Here is an 18,111-nt window from a genome sequence, read left to right on the forward strand (position 1 = left end):
TTTTTGCAACCCCTCATGACTGTTGTCCCCTCCACAATCACAATGTTCCCCAAAGGCCCAGGATTTTGGGATGAGTATCACCACCAGACTTCGCTGGGGTTTGTGATCCAGAGTTCTTGTATTTAGTACTAGGTTCAGAACCAATACAGTTATATTGTTTTTGCTTAGCCTGTTTCACTGAAGAGGTATAGAGGTGGAAAGGTCACCCATGGGACTTAGTAGAACTATTGTAGGTTTCCCAAGTACAACAATCTATTGTTTGGGCTACTTACGTACAATTTGGGTGGTGGGAAGTGCTGTCGAGTCATAGCTGACTTATGGCTGCTCCTGCTGGGGTTTTCAAGGCAAAGAGACTAACAGAAGTGGTTTGCCATTGCCTGCCTCTGCCACCCTGGTCGTCTTTGGAGATCTCCCACCCAATTACTAAACAAGGCCGGCCCTACTTAGCTTCCGAGATCTGACAAGATTGGGCTTGCCTGGGCTATCCAGGTCAGGGTACATAACAATTTAGAAGTTGTATACCTTCCGTACTTAGACAACCTTGCTGTGGTGAAAAGTTTGGCCTCTGAAAGCGGATGACTGCGGGCTGTAGCCCAGCGGTGGGATACCTCTCACGCAGAAGCCTCCAGATACCATCCTGGACATCTTCACTTAAATGTGTCTCAGACAGCAGTAATAGGAGAGATCTGGAGAGCCAATCAGAACAAGAGGTTCAGAGCTGGATGGGCTGCTTGTCTGTCACTATAAGGCGGCATCACAAGTCCGTATGTTTGTTTAATCTTGCCCTCGAAAATCAACTTAAAAAAATTAGTACTTATAGGCCAGGACTCTCGAATGTTTCTTTTAAATTATAGTGCTGATGGGCTGAGAAGATCTCGAAGGTCGCGTCTGATTGCGCCGGCTTAACTGCGCCCTGTTGATCGGACAGCGTGCAGTTACTTATTTATTTACTTTATGTGCCACTTTTCACCCCAGTGGGGACAAAGAGCTTCAAACATTCTTCCCTTCTTCATTTTATCCTCACAGCAACCCTACGAGGTAGGTTAGGCTGAGCGTGCATGACGGCCCAAGGTCACACGGCAAGCTTCCGTGGCAGCACGGGCATTCATACCTGGCTCTCCTGGTCCGACCCTCTAACCGCTACACCACGTGATTGTTTGTGCCACTACTACTACAATCACTACTACTGTGGTTGTTTGTGCTAGAGCTACTCTCACGTACAGTAGATACATGCGTCTGGTGCCATTTCTGCACAGATCCCAGCATGCTCTTGGCACTTACTCTCATCTGGTTTCTTTAAAGACAGTACCTAAAACGTGGGAAGTAATTGTAGCTGAAGCTGAAATTCAAATTTTGCTTAGGAATAGATGACTGAAGGTACATCACTCATCCAAGGTGGGCAGAATGGATAAAGATATAGAAGTCCCCCTTTCCCCCAGTATAAACAACATACATCTGAATTGCCCATTAAAAGCCAGTGTTGAGATATAATGGAACCAAGACAAGTGGCTTATTTTAACTTGCAGTGCCACAAACTGTTTTGTAGGGCTTTACCTTTCTCACTAGTATCCTTTGGAAAAACTAAAAAGTGGTCACATTTTTTTTACTTCTGTGCAACCTGCAAATAACTTTCTAATGCTATATGCCAAAATAACTGATAAATTTATATTTAGGGGTAGCACTGTGAGACAATTAGGACACATCCAGAATTTTGAAGCACTCATGCTTTACCTTCCTAATGCTTTCCCAAAATGTACCAGTTGAGGGCACAGGTAGGCAGTATTATTAATCAAGCTGCATGTTTTCAATGAATGGTTTTAACTTTCTGCTTGCTTTCCAGGTGCAGATATTTGGAAGTTTTAAGACTGGTTTATATTTACCTACAAGGTAAGTAGCAGTTCATCATCTTTCATTGTATTTGAGCTGAAAAACATCCCCCTCACACTTGGGTTTAACTTTGAGAAAATTTCTGTGGCACAGCAGCCTGCTTGATGTTGCACAGCGTGAAAGTTCAGCAGCTTCTGTTCCATTTCATTTGATTCAAAAAAGCCTCCATAGCACATAGGCTTTTAGACTAAGCAATACAAAATTCACACAGTAAAACAGTCCGTACAGCACAGCGGCTTGTTGGACTTGCTTAGGCTGGAGCCAGTAAAAACACGCACGTACGAATACAATCCCAGGTTAAAGTATTCAGACAGTATAAATTAAAACGAGTGAATTTTGCAGTAGTTGAGATTTCAGTTGTGCCTGCTGTAAGAGATGGATCGAAGACCTCAGAATGTGATCAGTCAAGATTTCAGGACTTGATCGCAACGTTTCGGGGCCCAAGAGATCTATTTAGCAGACCCCCAACAGGAGATTTAGCAGATGGTAGTCCAATGAGCAGGCAGTGTTAGTAGCCATGAGCCAAAGTAACAGATTCCTTCTTGGCTCAGCATGCAACTTACAGGGGTACAAAAAGGGTGTAATAGAGCCCACAACCGCACCACGCGGGCACAGCCTCTGGTCCCCTGAACCCTCCTGTTAGCTCTGCTAAGGGGAGGGCGCTGAAACGGATGAAAGGGAACAGCCTGCAGCGAGCAGGAAAGTGGTTTGGGAGATGCAGCATGCAGGACTTGGGAGAGCCTTCTGGCCACACAAGAACAGGAACTTTACAAGAAGATAGGTTTGGGGGCTTCTCTAGATTCTCTGCGAAAAATATTTCCGGCCCTCTTTGTTAAGGTTGCATGTACTTCCCGAAGAGTCTTTAACCGGACATTTAACCTTCTGTTAATTTCAGCGATATTGACTTAGTTGTATTTGGAAAATGGGAAAATTTGCCCCTCTGGACCCTGGAAGAGGCTCTCAGAAAGCACAACGTAGCGGATGAAAACTCAGTAAAGGTTTTAGACAAAGCAACTGTGAGTTGTTCCTTTTTTATTTTTTTAAAGGTATTTTGGGGTGTGTGGTGTGGGGGGGGGGCATAGTCTGTTGTAGCCTGTGTGCTGTGCGGCTGCCCTTGGTTTGAATATTGCCCAATACATACAATTAATAATGCTCAGCTGCTATGGCTTCTTCAGCGCTCTTGTTTTTGTGCAGTTCTCCCCCCATATATATCTCATGATAGTAAAAGAATCCTTGGCGGGTGATGGAGTGAGAGTGGGAGGACCCCTGCCATTGCAGGAAAATGTGGCCATGTTGAAATGACTCCTTCCTGCCCACGTGACTGGCTTGGTACAGGCTGTGAATTTCCTTCTGCTGGTGAAGGGTCACAGCAGAAAGCAGCATGCGTGTGGCTAGGCAGGCCAAGGATGGTGTTTTTATCAGTGGGTGGAAGGAGACACGTTCAAGAAGCAGCAGCAACCCATCGGCTTGGTTATCAGCGAATGATCCTGGTGACCATAGGGGAGACAAGGTCAGGTCTGGTGCAGCCTTTAGTCTGTGTGCCCAAATCTCCCTCCCCTGCCCCTCTCCCTAAGGAAGAACACAAACTGTGAAATCTCTGCACGAGACTGCTCTTGGGCAGAGGGTGCCACTGCTGACCTGTGCAATGCCCGGGTCTTTGTGCACGTGGGTGGTGCTGCAGAGAGAGAATGCCCCATTGTCTTTGGGAAGTAACACGGGAGGCCTCCCCCTTCTTGCTTCCATGTCCTTCACACGCAAGCAGCCTTCGTAGGGAGAACGGTTTGAGTCTGTTGGGTTCTGTCTTCTGCTCTCTGTTCCTAACTAAAAGCATCTGCTTCCTATTGGGGTGTGTGATTTTTATCCTCCTCTGTTGTATAAATGATTTCTTGCGTGCAACAGAGGGCTCGAGTTTTGTAAAGGTTCTCAGTTTTATTTTACTGAATGTGCTTTTCCGCAGTATACTAAAGATATAGCTGAACGGGGTTGGCATTTCTCTCTGTCTTTTTCTCTCTCTCTCGCACACAGAGATAAATGTATTTTGCTCTTTCCTCAGGTACCTATTATTAAACTGACTGATTCCTTCACCGAAGTAAAAGTCGATATCAGCTTTAATGTACGGAATGGGGTAAAAGCTGCTCACCTCATCGGAGATTTTATCAAGGTTAGGTGGCAACATACAGAAATGTTCAAGCCCTCGGTAGAGAACGCTCATGCTTTAGTTAGGAATAAGCAGCGAGGATTTCAGGCAACTTGTGTGGCCTTGACACATTCTTGTTCGAGTGCTGATAAAGGCATATCTTTTCTCCCCTGCCCCACTTCCCAAAGAAATTAATCTGATGGTTGTAGAGAAATGCTAGGAAGCTTGAAGTCCAAACTTGTTTTAAAAGTTGGAAGCAAAACAACTGAAGAGATCAAAATCGTTTGCGTAGATAATATATTGGATCCTGTGGCTTTTATCTCTATACATTTTGTAAAAAAGAAAGAACACCGAAAAGCTACAAGCAGTAAAGTGGGGATGTTAATACCGAGCCACTTCCCAAGTCAATTTCTTCTTGCCAGTTCTGCTGCTTATTGGCGATGTCATGGATCATAATTGAATAATGTGATTTCTTCGGCATTTACAGTAAGAACGATATAAAATAAGTCACAGGCCTTACCCTCATGTTTGGCGGGAAAGGATGAACAGTAGTAGAGCATCTCCTTGGCATGCCGAAGGTCCCAGATTCAATCCCCTCGGGAGAACATTCTTTTCAGGAGGTTCAGATCCTGGTTCTGACTACTTGATGCAGGGGAGGAGCCGTGGCACACTGGCAGAGAATCTGCTTTGTGTGTAGAAGGTCCCAGGTTCAGTCCTAGGCACCTCCAGTTAAAAGGACCCAGGCAGTTAGGGGATGCGAAAGAACTGTGCCCCAGACCCTGCAGAGCAGCTGCCAGTCTAAGTGGCCAATACTGACCTTGATGGACTGAAAGTTTGTGTATGTGTCGTTGTGTCTTTGCATTATTCCCACCAGAGGGCGCAAGAGGGCAGGCTTTTTTGCATTTAGCAAGTTTGCAGGAGGCTCTCAGAGCTGCCCTCTGGAGTGTAAAGTTTTCAGGTTTCAGATGTACTTTCTGAAGAAAGGCAAGCAAGGTCTTGTCTTCAGTATCCTGTATAGGTTAGCTCCACCTTGGTTATGAGTGGTATATTTCCAGATGCCACACCTGTACCCACGGCTTTTTTTCTGGGAAAAGAGGAGGTGGAACTCAGTGGGTTGCCCACACAGGGAGCGACTCTTGGTGGGAGGTGGTGCCTCTGGTACCACATGTGCGCGTGCACGCATGCTCCCAGGGCCAATGACATCACTTTGGGTAAGCTGTTTTAAAAGTTTAAATTGTCCTCGGCGAAAATGGTCACATGGCTGGTGGCCCCGCCCCCTGATCTCCAGACAGAGGGGAGTTTAGACTGCCCTCCATGCTGTTCCAGCAGCGCAGAGGGTGATCTAACTCCCCTCTTTCTGGAGATCAGGGGGCGGGGCCACGAGCCATGTGACCATTTTCAAGAGGTGCCGGAAGTCCGTTCCACCGTGTCCCAGCTGAAAAAAAGCCCTGCCTGTACCTTCAGGTAACTTGCTAGGGGGATCTCTTACTATTGCTATAAGCCAGTAACTCTTTGTGGTTCTCCTTAAGTGTATGCACAACCAGGGCTTTTTTTCAGGGGGAACGCGGGGGAACAGAGTTCCGGAACCTCTTGAAAATGGTCACATGGCTGGTGGCCCCGCCCCCTGATCTCCAGACAGAGGGGAGTTTAGATTGCCCTCCGCGCCACTGAGCGGCGCGGATGGCAATCTAAACTCCCCTCTGTCTGGAGATAAGGGGGTGGGACCACCAGCCATGTGACCATTTTCTTCGAGGGCAAACCACTGAGTTCCACCACCTCTTTTCCCAGAAAAAAAGCCCTGTGCACAACTGTATGCCGGACTGGCACATTTAGTAAGCATGGGCAAGAAATCTGCTCTTTGGTTTGTTTACGTTGCATGTTTGTGTGAGAGATGATTTCTTGAATGCTTTGGTGCTAAATCATGCACGCATTTTTCAGTGTTAACTCAGGGGTGGCAGGGAAAGGAAAACTTGGATCGAAAATAAACAAAAGATATTGCTGAATTATCAAGGAACCTGTGGTTTCTGTAGTGCTACGCTGGGAGTGAGTGAGGAAAGGTGTCTCAAGGAAAGGAAGACGTCAGCTAGCACAGAGGATCCTATGCGGCAGTCGCATTGGGATGGAGCCTTATGCTCCAGCAGTCCTTATTTTTCTGCTGTTTAAACCAGCCTGCGCTGTTTAGATCAGCACAGAGATTTCAGCAACCCATATGTAGCATGCAAATATAAGCTGCAGCAGCTCAGCACACATGGCGCCCTCTGGAAGTGCTCCTAAAATAGAAAAGGTTCCTGCTTCCTTCCCGATCTTCTCCCCCACCCCCAGATCCCTGGAATGTCCCAGGTCTGCCTTGAACATGATGGGCGTAGTCAATTTCTGCACTAAGTGGCAGCTGTCAGATTAAGAATGCCCCCCCCAAGTTGCTGTAATCACCAGAAGTCTGACTGCCTTTCCCCTCTCTCTTCTCCCACAGAAATATCCTGTATTGCCATATCTAGTTTTAGTATTGAAACAGTTCCTACTGCAGAGGGATCTCAATGAAGTATTCACAGGCGGAATTGGTTCTTATAGTCTTTTTTTAATGGCTGTCAGCTTCCTCCAGGTAAGTTGGATAAGTGAAGTGATTTCCTGAGGGGGGGGTGGTACCTGAATTACTGTTCTTCTTTCAAGTTACGTTGCAAAGTGCCTGCACTGGTTGCTCGCGCTGGAGAACAGGGTGCTGGAGTAGATGGACTGTTGGCCTGATCTGGCGTGGCTGCTCTTACGTAATGACTGCAGGTTGTAAGAATACCTGTCGTGTGTAAGGCCTGTGGTTTTGAAAACCGCTGTCTGAAACATTTCATTTGTTTGCCACATCTGTGCCGTGCCTTACTTCCATCATAAATGAGAGGTGGGCACGCGCAGGTTTCCTCCAGTGGTCTCCCGCACAGGTGCTAACCAGGCCTAGAAACCAGCTTAGCTTCAATAAGGTTTCAGCATCAGGCAACTCTGGGACAAAGGAGCCCTTCAGAGGAGCAAGCAATATGCAGTGTGGTGTCCGTGAGTTTTGACAGAGGTTTGTGGTTTGTGTTCATTACTTTTAGTGGCTCTGTCAAACTGCTTGTTCATTCATCCTCCTAGTGATATTGGCTGTTTTCACATGCACCTGTAAGATCCCGCGAAACTCTCGGAACGAAGCGTCTTCTTAGCACGATTTCCCAGCATGATCCCCTTTAATGGCGCGATGACGTCAGAAATCACGCCATTAAACAAGACCGTGCCGGGAAATCGCGCTAGGAAGATGCTTCGTTCCATGAGTTTTGCACCATCTTCCGGAGGCTTTGGCCATGTGTAAACGGCCATTGTGAGATATGTAAACCCACGTCTCCCAGGCTGCAGCTTGAACTTGGTTGATGTGCCCTGCTCATACCTGGAGCAAGGGCTGGGTGAACAGAGCGGTGACTGAAGCTTGAAAGACCAAGTGCTGAGCCGACAGCTATGGAGCGTTCATCCCTCATTCAGGGGGCTGCCACAGAAAAGGCCCTGTGCCAGATTTGTTGCCGTTCATCCTTTGTAGCACCCCTTTGAACATACATCGCTTACTGTTCCAGTTTTACATGGGGAGGAATCTAAGAGGGTTATTTGTCTTGACATTTCAACAGTCTCTCTCTCTGGCTGAGTGTTAGAGTTGAACCCAGGACTCACTTCCATACAAGTTAACCACGTTGGACCCTGCTGTTATCTCAGTTCAAACTGTTGATATAGCTGCAATTTTGCAGAGGTGGAGAAATGTGCGTTCTCCACTCATTTCACACTGAAGGTAGTCGTCTGCTTAACGGGCCTTAAGCGGTACGAACAGTTTTTGCGTGTCATTCATCCATGCTAAGCCGTGAAATTGCATGTCACCCTATGAACTTCGGTTGTAAATGTATAACAAAGAAATCAGGAGCTTGCTATGAGAAAACATTTAAAAACATATTTTCCTCCTGATAGCTGCATCCCAGGGAAGATGCCTGCACGCCCAATGCCAACTATGGTGTCCTTTTAATAGAGTTTTTTGAATTATATGGACGTCATTTCAACTACCTGAAAACAGGCATCCGAATAAAGGATGGCGGTTCATACGTGGCCAAGGATGAAGTGCAGAAGAATATGTTGGATGGCTACAGACCATCAATGCTCTACATTGAAGACCCACTTCAGCCAGGTATTGGGGGGCCGGCATTTACTTTGCTGCAGCACGACAGAAAACGAAACCTTCAAAACCATAGATTGTGCTGCTTGGGACATGCAAGACAAGACAATCAAAATTATTCCAGTCTTGATCCGGTTTTCCAATTTTTTTTCTTTTTTGATTTTTTTTTTTACTATATTACCAACTCATTGTCAGAATCGCATTCTGAGCGTATTTGTGTTTTTTTAAATATAAATCTGCCCCCAAATTAATCTGGGTTTCCTTTTAATAGACAGCAAAACTGTGATCACTTTTTGAATGAAATGTGACCCAGTGCTGTATGGTGGCTAGGGTGTTAGACTCGGATCTGGGAGACCCAGGTTTGAATCCTCACTCTGCCGTGGAAACTTGCTGGGCGCCCTTGAGCCAGTTGCACCCTCTCGGCCCTAACCTACCTCATAGGGTTGTCGTGAGGATAAAATGGAAGAAAGGAGAACAATGTAAGCAGCTTTGGTTTCCAATTGAAGAGAAAAGGGGGGTATAAAATGAGCAAATAAATAAAATAATTGACTAAATACTGCAGCAGATATTCTGAGCAGATATTCTGAGCAGATATTCTTCTGTTGCTCCCTCGCTCATCCCTGCACTCTGTTTGTTTTTCTTGAAGGCAACGATGTCGGGAGGAGCTCCTACGGTGCCATGCAAGTGAAACAGGCCTTCGATTACGCATATGTCGTTCTGAGCCACGCAGTATCGCCAATAGCTAAATATTACCCCAACAATGAAAGTGAAAGGTAAAAAGTTTATCTTCTGAGTCGAGCCCATTAGTGATGTGTATCACTTCCCACCCACCCCCTTTAAAATATTCTGAAAACGTTTTCCTTCTCTTTAAAATATAGTATATTAGGAAGAATAATCAGAGTAACGCAAGAAGTGGCAACATACCGAGACTGGATATCAAAGCAATGGGGGATGGAGAACAGCACAGAGACTTCATGCAATGGTAAGCCTTTTTGATGAACAGGCTAGCAGAAGAAGCCCTTGTAGCCCACAACTTAGTAGTTTGGGGCGACTGTTTATACTGTAAGGCCGGCAATATAGGAATCGCAGCTTAAAAGCAAGTCGCTAACCTTTGTGAATTGCAGACAGACGTGAGGAAATAGGACGGTGGCGGACTCCCATAAAGGTTTGTCCAGGCAGAAGTTTGTTCCATTGGTGTAAAGGGCTGGAGATAATCAGAATCTGCCAAACGCAGTGTTAAAGGTGACTAAGAGGAGAAATTTGATCCAGCTAGTGGAATGTATTAAATTTGGAAGTTAGTATCACCCATCAGTAGTTCTGCTATTGTGCAGAGAACTTTCAGTAAGTGTTGCTATTCAGCAGCATGGGGGGTGGGGAGAGAAGTATGAGCCCTGTCAAAATGGATCTGAGATACTCGGGATCAGTGGTTGACTTACTCCCTCCAAGCCTTGTAAACGCCCAGCTAAAGTTATTAGCCTCAGTTTAAGGTGACGCATGATTAAGGCCTGTTGGAAGAAACAGAGCTTAGGTTAGCAAGTGAGTAACTGGTTTCAGAGGCATTTGATCGTTGCTTAATTTTAACAGGCTCAAAGCCAATATCTCTTAACATAACAAAGCAGTAGCCATGAATATGATTTTAAGGTTGTTAGAACTGTGAGTGGAAGATATATGTCAGGGTAGAGGTTGGCTGGGCTTTTTGGACGGTAGAGTCTTCTGACCCCAACCACCCTTCAAGGACACCAGGAGCCTGCAAGCAGAGATGCCGGGCCTGTAAAAACAAGGAGAGTTGAGAACCTCTGCCAGATGGACCAAGTTTATATGCTTATTTTATAGTCTTCAGTAGTGGTAGAGGATTCCATTTCTTAACCAGTTTCTCTTTTTACTGGCTCCAGTATTCACTTAAGCAGAGCTTTTTAAAGCAATACTGAAATATGTTATGGTTAGCCTTTTGTGGCATATTCATTTATATACTACATTTATATACTACAATGCTTTCATCATTAGACTGGTGAAGAGGTTAGAACTAGGGGTGTGCAATAAAAAACAAGATTCGGGTTTCCTGCTTCGGAATTTCCGAAGCGGGAAAAAGAGTTGGAAAGGAACTCTCCTCCCCCTCCCATTGGAGGGGGGGGGGAGCGGCAGGGCGGGAAGTTTGAAAGCAAACAACTTTTCTGGCTCTTTACAAATACAAACAGCCAGAAAAGTGCTGCATGCTGCTCCCACTTGACCCAAAGCTTTCCGAAGCAATCTGAATCGCTTCGGAAAGCTTTGATTCGGTATTTCTGAATGCTGGGCCCGATTAGGGTTTTTTCCCAAATCGGAATCCTGAATCGCACAGCCCTAGTTAGGTCTAGGCTTTGCGGTAGCAATAATTAGAACAATGTGATCCTTAATGCTACGAAACCCTGAAGGCTGAAAAAGACTCTGGCTCTGAATTTTGGGGGCTGGCTGCTCAAGCAGAAGGAAATTTGCCAAGTCCTGCTTTAGGATACCAAAAGCCCCTTACAAATGGGAGCAGCTCAGGCTGTGCCGCTTACTCTGTTCTCAACTGCCTTTGTTCCAGGGAATGGGGTGACTTTAATAGTCGATAACCAGCAGCTAGACGAATGCAACAATAATCTTTCCGAGGAGTGCGAATCGTTAGGAAAACCCAGAAGTAAAAGCTCCGAGACACCAAGCAAGCATTCATCAAACTCTTCCTCGGGACCTTTGTCGTCGTCATCTTCTACGCTTTCCAGCTCCAGCGATGTAGTAAGTCTTAAAAACTTCCTGATGATAATTATGGTGATAGGACCGACGCAAAACCACCAGCTTGTGCCTGATACTGCTTTGGACTGTAACCCTTTCCCAGGGCCCTAAGACTGGCAGTCGCAGGGAGTTGCAGTCCAGATGATAAAAGTTCAGTTCAGTTTGTTAAGACTCTAGGCATCCCTAGAGTATAGGAAGAGGGGTGATAGGAAATAATTCGCCTCTCTTTTCTGTACTCAAGCATTGCTTTCATCGCATAAGCCGGAGACTTGCAACCTATGGCTGCAGAGCCAAATATGATCCTCTAAAATAGAAAATCAAATCTTTAAAGTAACGTGTATTGGAGAGGTTAGTGGGTTGTTAGATTAACCAGTGCATGAAGGGAATGGCAGGTAAAGATTTTTAATGGGACTTAAGGGCTTCTTAGAGATGCGTTCCAAAAAGGGAAATGATAGTGGTGAACTGTGGCCAGTAGTCCCAAATGCGAACCACGTACAGGTTTATGCCAGTGCACAAAAAGCATTGCACAGAATGCTGTTCTGTATAATTTCTGCTTATTGAAAGGCCTTGTAGGTGCCATTTCCTAATAAAGGACTCACAACAGCCAGTATTGGGGTTGTGGAAATTTTTATGTATTATTAATCCACATATCAGTTACCAGTAATGTCAAGTTACCAAGTTTCAGGTACACAAACATGCTTTCTTATACTGGCTTCTTGATCTCTTGCTCTGAATTTTGATACAGTTTTGGCTCTTCAGTTACAGACAGTTATAGGCCCCCGACACAAGCAGTGCATAAAAGGGCAGCTACTCTGCACTTTTTGAATCATCATCTTGTGACGTAGCAGAAGGGCATGGGGACGAGCAGGTCCTTTGCACGCAGGAGCTGTCATTTGCTGGGCATTTTATCTCGGCCGCCATTGCCAGTCCGGCAAACGTTTGCTTACGCAGGAGGAACATGCTGTGTTTGGCTCCTGTTCTAGGAGACCAGGAGTTTCTGGAGGCCACGAGTGGTAGCAAAATGGTGTTTTCTCAAAACCGCTTACATTAGAGCAGTGATTGCCAGCCTTTTGGGTATGATGAATCCACAAGTCCAAATTTACTTGATACGGTGACCCACTTTAAAAATACAGCATGAAGAAACCAGTAGCATTGCACAAAAGCCTTGGGGCCCATTTTCACAGGCTTCACAACCCACTTTTAGGTCCAGACCCACAGGTTGGGAAACTGCTGTAGAGTGATTCTGCTGAAGCTCAGGATCCAAAATGGATTGCAGCAATTTGACTTTAAAATACACGCGCGCACCAGTCCCCCATTGTGGTGGGAAAATAACTTGGTGGAGAAATTTAGTTTAGGGGCATTCCCAAACTGGCTGTGGATAGGTCACAGGAGCAGGGAAGCCTGCATGGAGCTTGGATCCCTTGAGATATAGATATGGATATTTTTTTAAGCGAATGCTTCTCTTGTTCGGCTTTGGCTTTGGGGGACTTTGGCTTCTTCCCCTCCTCACTAGCTGCTATAAGTAACAGAGGGTTAGCAGCAAAATGAAGCAGGAGTCAAGCGGCACCTTAATGTCTTAACAAAGGTTTATTTCAGCTTTAACCCCTTCACACAATGTGTTCCAACTATAGCCTCTCGTCTTCCTTAGGAGTCTGACGGAACACCATGCAAATCCTCCAAACAGCTGGGCTGCCGCCAAACAACAGCCAACAGAACGGCGGCTCAGGATGCATCGCTGGGGCCCACACAGTCGAGTGGGAAAATGCCAAGCGGCCAAACAGCAAGCGCACCCAGTGTTGCAAACAAGTTGCAGGTCAGTCGGACTTCTGGGAAACACCACCACCTCCCTCTTCCAGAGTCTGAAATCTCTGTGCCTTCTTACAAGGATATTTTTCTGGGGTCTTTGGGTACAGCATTTCTTTGGCTGCAGCCTAAAGTATGCTATGGCCTGTGGGTTAAAACAGGTGAGCAGTTTTTCAGGAGTTTTTTCCGCCATATACCTCCTTTCATTTACTGTTGCTGGTGGTGAGGCGTATTCATTTTTTTAGATTATTTATACCTCATTTTGTTCTCCCCAAAGGGGAGCTCCATGAGACTTGCCACATGGTTTCCCCCTCCTCATAACAACCCTGTGAGGTAGGTTAGGCTGAGAGAGACTTACTGGCCAAAGATCATTCAGTAAGCTCCCATAGCAGAGGGGGGATTCGAACCTGGGACTCCCAGATTGTAGTCCGGCACATGAGCTGTTACACCATTCTAACTTGATTGGTGGGATTCGAATTTAAAAAGAAGAAAAGGGCCCCACAGGTGAAACGAGGACTTGGTATCAAGCTGTCATAATGCATAACAGTGTTATATGCTGCAAGAACTAGTAGTATGTACCGAGTCAATGATAACAATAACATTTGATTTATATACCGCCCTGCAGGACAATTTAACACTCATTCAGAGTGGTTTACAGTGTTATTATTATCCTCATGACAATCACCTTGTGAGGTGGGCGGGGCTGCGAGAGCTCTGAGAGAGCTGTGACTGATCTGAGGTCACTCAGCTGGCTTCAAGCGGAGGAGTGGGGAATCAAACCCGGCTCTCCAGATTAGAGTCCCGCGCTCTTAACCACTACACCAAACTGGCTCTCTCCAAGGTGATTCTCCAGGGTGTGGGGGTAATCTTCTGGTTAAAATAGAAACCCTGACATTTAATTTTCTAAATAGTTTTTAAAAATTCTTTTAACACAAGTAGAAGATTAGATGAGACCCCCCAAGGTGGTCGCGGTGGTCATGGTGATGATGATAACTAGGTAGGCCAGGTTGCCCTGAACGCTACCTCTGGAGTGGAAGGGGCTTGAAGAACCTTGGACGTGTGGAGAGGTAGAACATTTTTGCAGCCTGTTGATGTAATAGAACGTAACGGTGGTGCCAGGCGCAACCCAGCATTGCTAGCCTTTTAGGTTGCATTAACAGGGTGTTCATACCAGTCCTGTTTTTTTCACAGCATGGATCCACGCGGTTGTTCCGCGCTTCTTCCAACAAAGGCTTCCAAGGTCCAGCCAATTCAAGCCATGGTACCTCAGTCATGAACAAGCAGCACCCCGGCAGCAAATCACACCAGTATTATGGAAAGAAAAGGAAACACAAGAGGGACCTGGTTCTTTCAGACCTTTGTAGATAGTTTTCCTATTTTGACGGTTGACTGTTCTTCTGTGTGCAATGGCCTCGTGCTATAAGGATAAGTTGGACAGCGACTCCCCGGGGTCTCCTCTGGAGTCTCCCAAGACTGTTGGGGGGGGGGGGAACCCCAGTGGTTGATCAGCAGCGTGTTCTAAGTTTTCCAGCTTGCCTCTGAACAGATCATGAAGACGGATAACAGCAACAAACAAGGGGGGGAGGGAAAGAGGAGGAAAAGGCCGCTACCGATAAGTCATTTGCTACAACAGGGTTTGTTTAGGATATAAAAGCTTGAATGTAAAATAAATATCTCTGATCAGCTTTTATGATGACCTTATAGGGGTGTAGGACTCAGTATGTTTAGGGTGGGGTTGGTCATGAACTCAAAACGAGACAAATGATTAAAAAGTGAAAAGAAAAAAATGTATTTTGAGGGAAGCCCAGACTTCAAAGGAGAGAGTAAAATTCACGCATGATAATTTTAAAAATTATTTTTGCATATATTTACCATTTTATTGTGTATCTATAGATGACCATATAGGAGAAAAATTGACATTTGTAATAGTGGCATTTGTTAAAAACTTTTTACATAACATTACTGTTTAAATCGTAGAAACAATTTGGGGGGTTCCCCCCTCAGGATTCATTTAAAGAGGAGGAAAATACTTGGATTTTGTCAGCATAACATCAAACAAACATGATTTATGTAGCTCAGAATTTTTTTTTTCTTCTCCTTGAACATTGAATTAGTAGCACATTGATGGGTCTGCACAAGTTACTTCTCGGGAGGGCGGGTAAGGGAGACGTCGTGGGGGCAAAGATTTGTTTTTATAAAAGGGGTATACTGACGACACATGATGTCGACTCTGGTCTCATATTCCTTGCTGGGAAGAAAAAGAAATGCGTTCACCTTGTCTGACGCGGCAGTGGGATATTCCAGGTACCATCCGAAGCCGCTCGATTTCGAAGGAAAGTAAGCTAAGTGGGAGGAGAGGTGGCCATGGCTTTCTCCCGTTTTGCTGCATTAAACAAGAGTTGATTAGTTAATGTCTGCATTTCAGGAACTCTTCTAAATCCTTTGCCTTTCTTTTGATTTTGTGCCTTTTTAATTCCCTCCCTGTTTCTGCCTCCTTCCTCTCTTCATTTTCATCATTTTTTTTTTAAAAAAAGGTCCCTCTGGAGGAAAAATATTTACAAAAAAAAAAAAGAAAAAAGCTGTTGAATTTATTTTTTTTAACTCGAGTGTTCTCTCATTTCCCTTTCAGGTATTTTTTTTTTAATTTGCCCGTTAAGGATTCAAACAAATCTTCAATAATGGAAATAAATTTGTATTGCTGTCTAATGATCTGACATTTTCTCAAAGCCTGTGTGTTTCACTGAATTGTTGATCTTCCTCCGCCCCGCAAACCACCTCCCCCCCCCCCCAAGAATCCATAAATGTTTGGATATTTCCTAGTTTAGCCATGCCATAAAGACACTAAAGTTCATGCTATGAATGCAAATGGGAATGTATAGAGTTGTAGTCACTTGCATTGTTTTGCAAAAAAAAAAAAAAGGAAAAAAAGATTTGGAGCACTTTAATAATTAGAATGTAAAGTGACATTTACTGTAACATTTTTCTCTGAAGAGGAAAGTGTGTGTGTGTGTATGCTGAGTATGTAAGTTTCAATTCAGTGTATTTGGGTATGGAGAACGACGACGAGGACCCTTTTATCAAGGAATAATAGCTTTTAGATGTTTCTTTTATCTACTGCAGACCAACTTGACCTTTAATAAGCACTGATCAGTGCAGAAGCTTTTTAAATAAAATAATGCAACTCGACCAAAACTGTCATGACTGAAAACTTCTATATATCTATATATATCTATATATATATCTATATTAAAAAACAACACTCAACATGGTATAAAAAGCATTTTTTATTTTTTAAAAAAAACTGAATTGGGAGAGTCGGGGAATAAAACATTTCCACCTTAATGCCCAAGAACACTAAGCTTAAAAAATAAACCGGGAATGTTGACGTGTTTTGATCCACATTTTCTTGAAATCCTTTTTTTTTTAAAAAATTAAATGGATTTTGTTTCTCAGCATTAGGACATGAATGTCAAATTAGGTAACGTATAAAATATTTGTGTTAATTTTTTTTGGTAGATGCGTAGACCTACCTTCATTGCTTTTGGAAAGAGATTCTAAATTAATCCTAGGAAGATCTGAGTCCAGTAGCACCTTAAAAATGAACAAGATTTCCAGGCTATACGCTTTTTAATGAACAGCATTTCCAGGCTATAAGTTTTTTAATGAACAGCATTTCCAGGCCATAAGCTTTTGAGAGTCAAAACTCCCTTCATCAGATACAATGACTTTATCTGACAAAGGGAGCTTTGAATCTCCAAAGCTTATAGCTTGGAAATCTTGTTCGTCTTTAAGGTGCTACTAGAACTTGAATTGTGCTCTTTTGCAGACCCACACAGCTGTCTTGCCCACCTGAAATTAATGCCTGTTTTAGCTGCTGTTAACAAAACTGTTACAGATGGGTAACATGTCAAACCATATTACACTTTAATCACACTGATTTTTTTTTTTGAGAATCTCCCTCTTTGCTGGAAACAAATGTTCTGTCAGAATGCAGAGACGGCTGTTTCACTAAAGCATGTTGATTATTTTAATGTGGTGGTAGCGGGAAGATAATCTTGATTCCATTGGGAATCTTAGGTTTGCCTCAATTTATGGTTTTCATAAATTTTAATGGAAAAATAGCTTTCCAGGACTGCTCAAGTTTCATTTTAGTAAACAATATCTTTCTAATGAGAAGAAAAAAAAGCATGAAGGATGAATTGAGGTATTTACATTGCCTCAAACTGACCAGCATTGTATTAATAAAAACACTGTATATCTTGCAAATCTTTATTTAAACCGAACAGTTGAACTGTTCGTTTTTTTTCAATCTGAAGTAAAACAAAGAAACAAAACTTTCAAGACCTTTTGAGTTTTGCCTGCTCATTTTATCTTGTACATTTCATCTCTGTATTTGACTTAAGTCTAATTCCTTTTTTGAGTTTCAATACTCTTTTGTGGAAAATTTTGTGAAATATATATATAAAAAAATAAATGTTTCAACACAAGAATTTTTATCACCTGACATCTATTTTCTTTTCAAATGCATGTGATTTCCTCACTCCCTTTTCTTTACTTCTTGTCCTCAGGCCATCATCATGACAATAAGGTGAAAAAACATGGCAGCGTTAATTTCAGAACTTGCCTAGAGGTCCATGATAGCCAGCCTCATTAGCTGACGTGTTGCAATCCTGGGATGCAATCCAACTTGGCTTGGTGAGGCTCCTGCCCCGTCCAAAGCAAGGAGCAGATAACAGTGCTACGGAAAAGAGGCAGCTGGGGATACAGGCATTAACATGAATAGCATTTACCTACCTTGAACATTTCAAAGCGTGCAGCTCCGAGTTTGGTGAACGGTGGGGTAGGATAGTCCATGAGTGCTTGCTACGAGGAGGAGAGGTGTGACCAAAAGTGCGAGCAAGCAAAATGCAAAAGTGTGTTATAACGGTATCTGCGCCAATAAGGAATGAATACTTTGCCAATGACAAGACAGGCAAGTGCCGCCAATTCCAAAAGGTGCCAGTTACCCCTTGAGAGAGTCTACCATTTCCATAGGAAGGAAACCTTTGCAGCCCTGGTTTAGTATGGTTTCTGGGTGACTAGTACTTCCTTTGCTGCTGCGATGGTCAGAATTTTGGTAAACGGGGCCAAGCTACAAGTGACGAATGACACTTGAACGGCACGTGAACAGACTCGCATGTATTCCTCCCTGTTCACTTGCGCTCCACTTGCACTCCACTTGATCACTATATGATCAAGTGGAGCGCAAGTGAACAGGGAGGAATACATGCAAGTCTGTTCACGTGCCGTTCAAGTGTCATTCGTCACTTGTAGCTTGGCTCAAAGTCTCGTTTGAAATTAGTCTACGATTGCAGCGGTACCACAG

General features: G+C 44.2%; 1 protein-coding gene across 1 annotated transcript in view; it reads left to right on the forward strand.

The window, feature by feature from the left end:
• The window catches only part of TENT4B (terminal nucleotidyltransferase 4B), a 43,712-nt gene extending 26,476 nt beyond the window's left edge, over positions 1–17,236 (forward strand). Inside the window, exons 4-13 of the mRNA XM_055000650.1 lie at positions 1,841–1,887; positions 2,783–2,903; positions 3,941–4,048; positions 6,495–6,623; positions 7,994–8,207; positions 8,842–8,968; positions 9,074–9,177; positions 10,759–10,946; positions 12,592–12,756; positions 13,938–17,236. Of these exons, the coding sequence (XP_054856625.1) occupies positions 1,841–1,887; positions 2,783–2,903; positions 3,941–4,048; positions 6,495–6,623; positions 7,994–8,207; positions 8,842–8,968; positions 9,074–9,177; positions 10,759–10,946; positions 12,592–12,756; positions 13,938–14,114 (1,380 nt within the window). The 3' untranslated portion in view covers positions 14,115–17,236. The remainder of the gene's footprint in view (positions 1–1,840; positions 1,888–2,782; positions 2,904–3,940; positions 4,049–6,494; positions 6,624–7,993; positions 8,208–8,841; positions 8,969–9,073; positions 9,178–10,758; positions 10,947–12,591; positions 12,757–13,937) is intronic.
• The last annotated feature ends 875 nt before the right edge of the window (positions 17,237–18,111 follow it).

The sequence above is a fragment of the Eublepharis macularius genome, chromosome 16, assembly GCF_028583425.1.
Source record: "Eublepharis macularius isolate TG4126 chromosome 16, MPM_Emac_v1.0, whole genome shotgun sequence".
Classification (NCBI taxonomy): domain Eukaryota; kingdom Metazoa; phylum Chordata; class Lepidosauria; order Squamata; family Eublepharidae; genus Eublepharis; species Eublepharis macularius.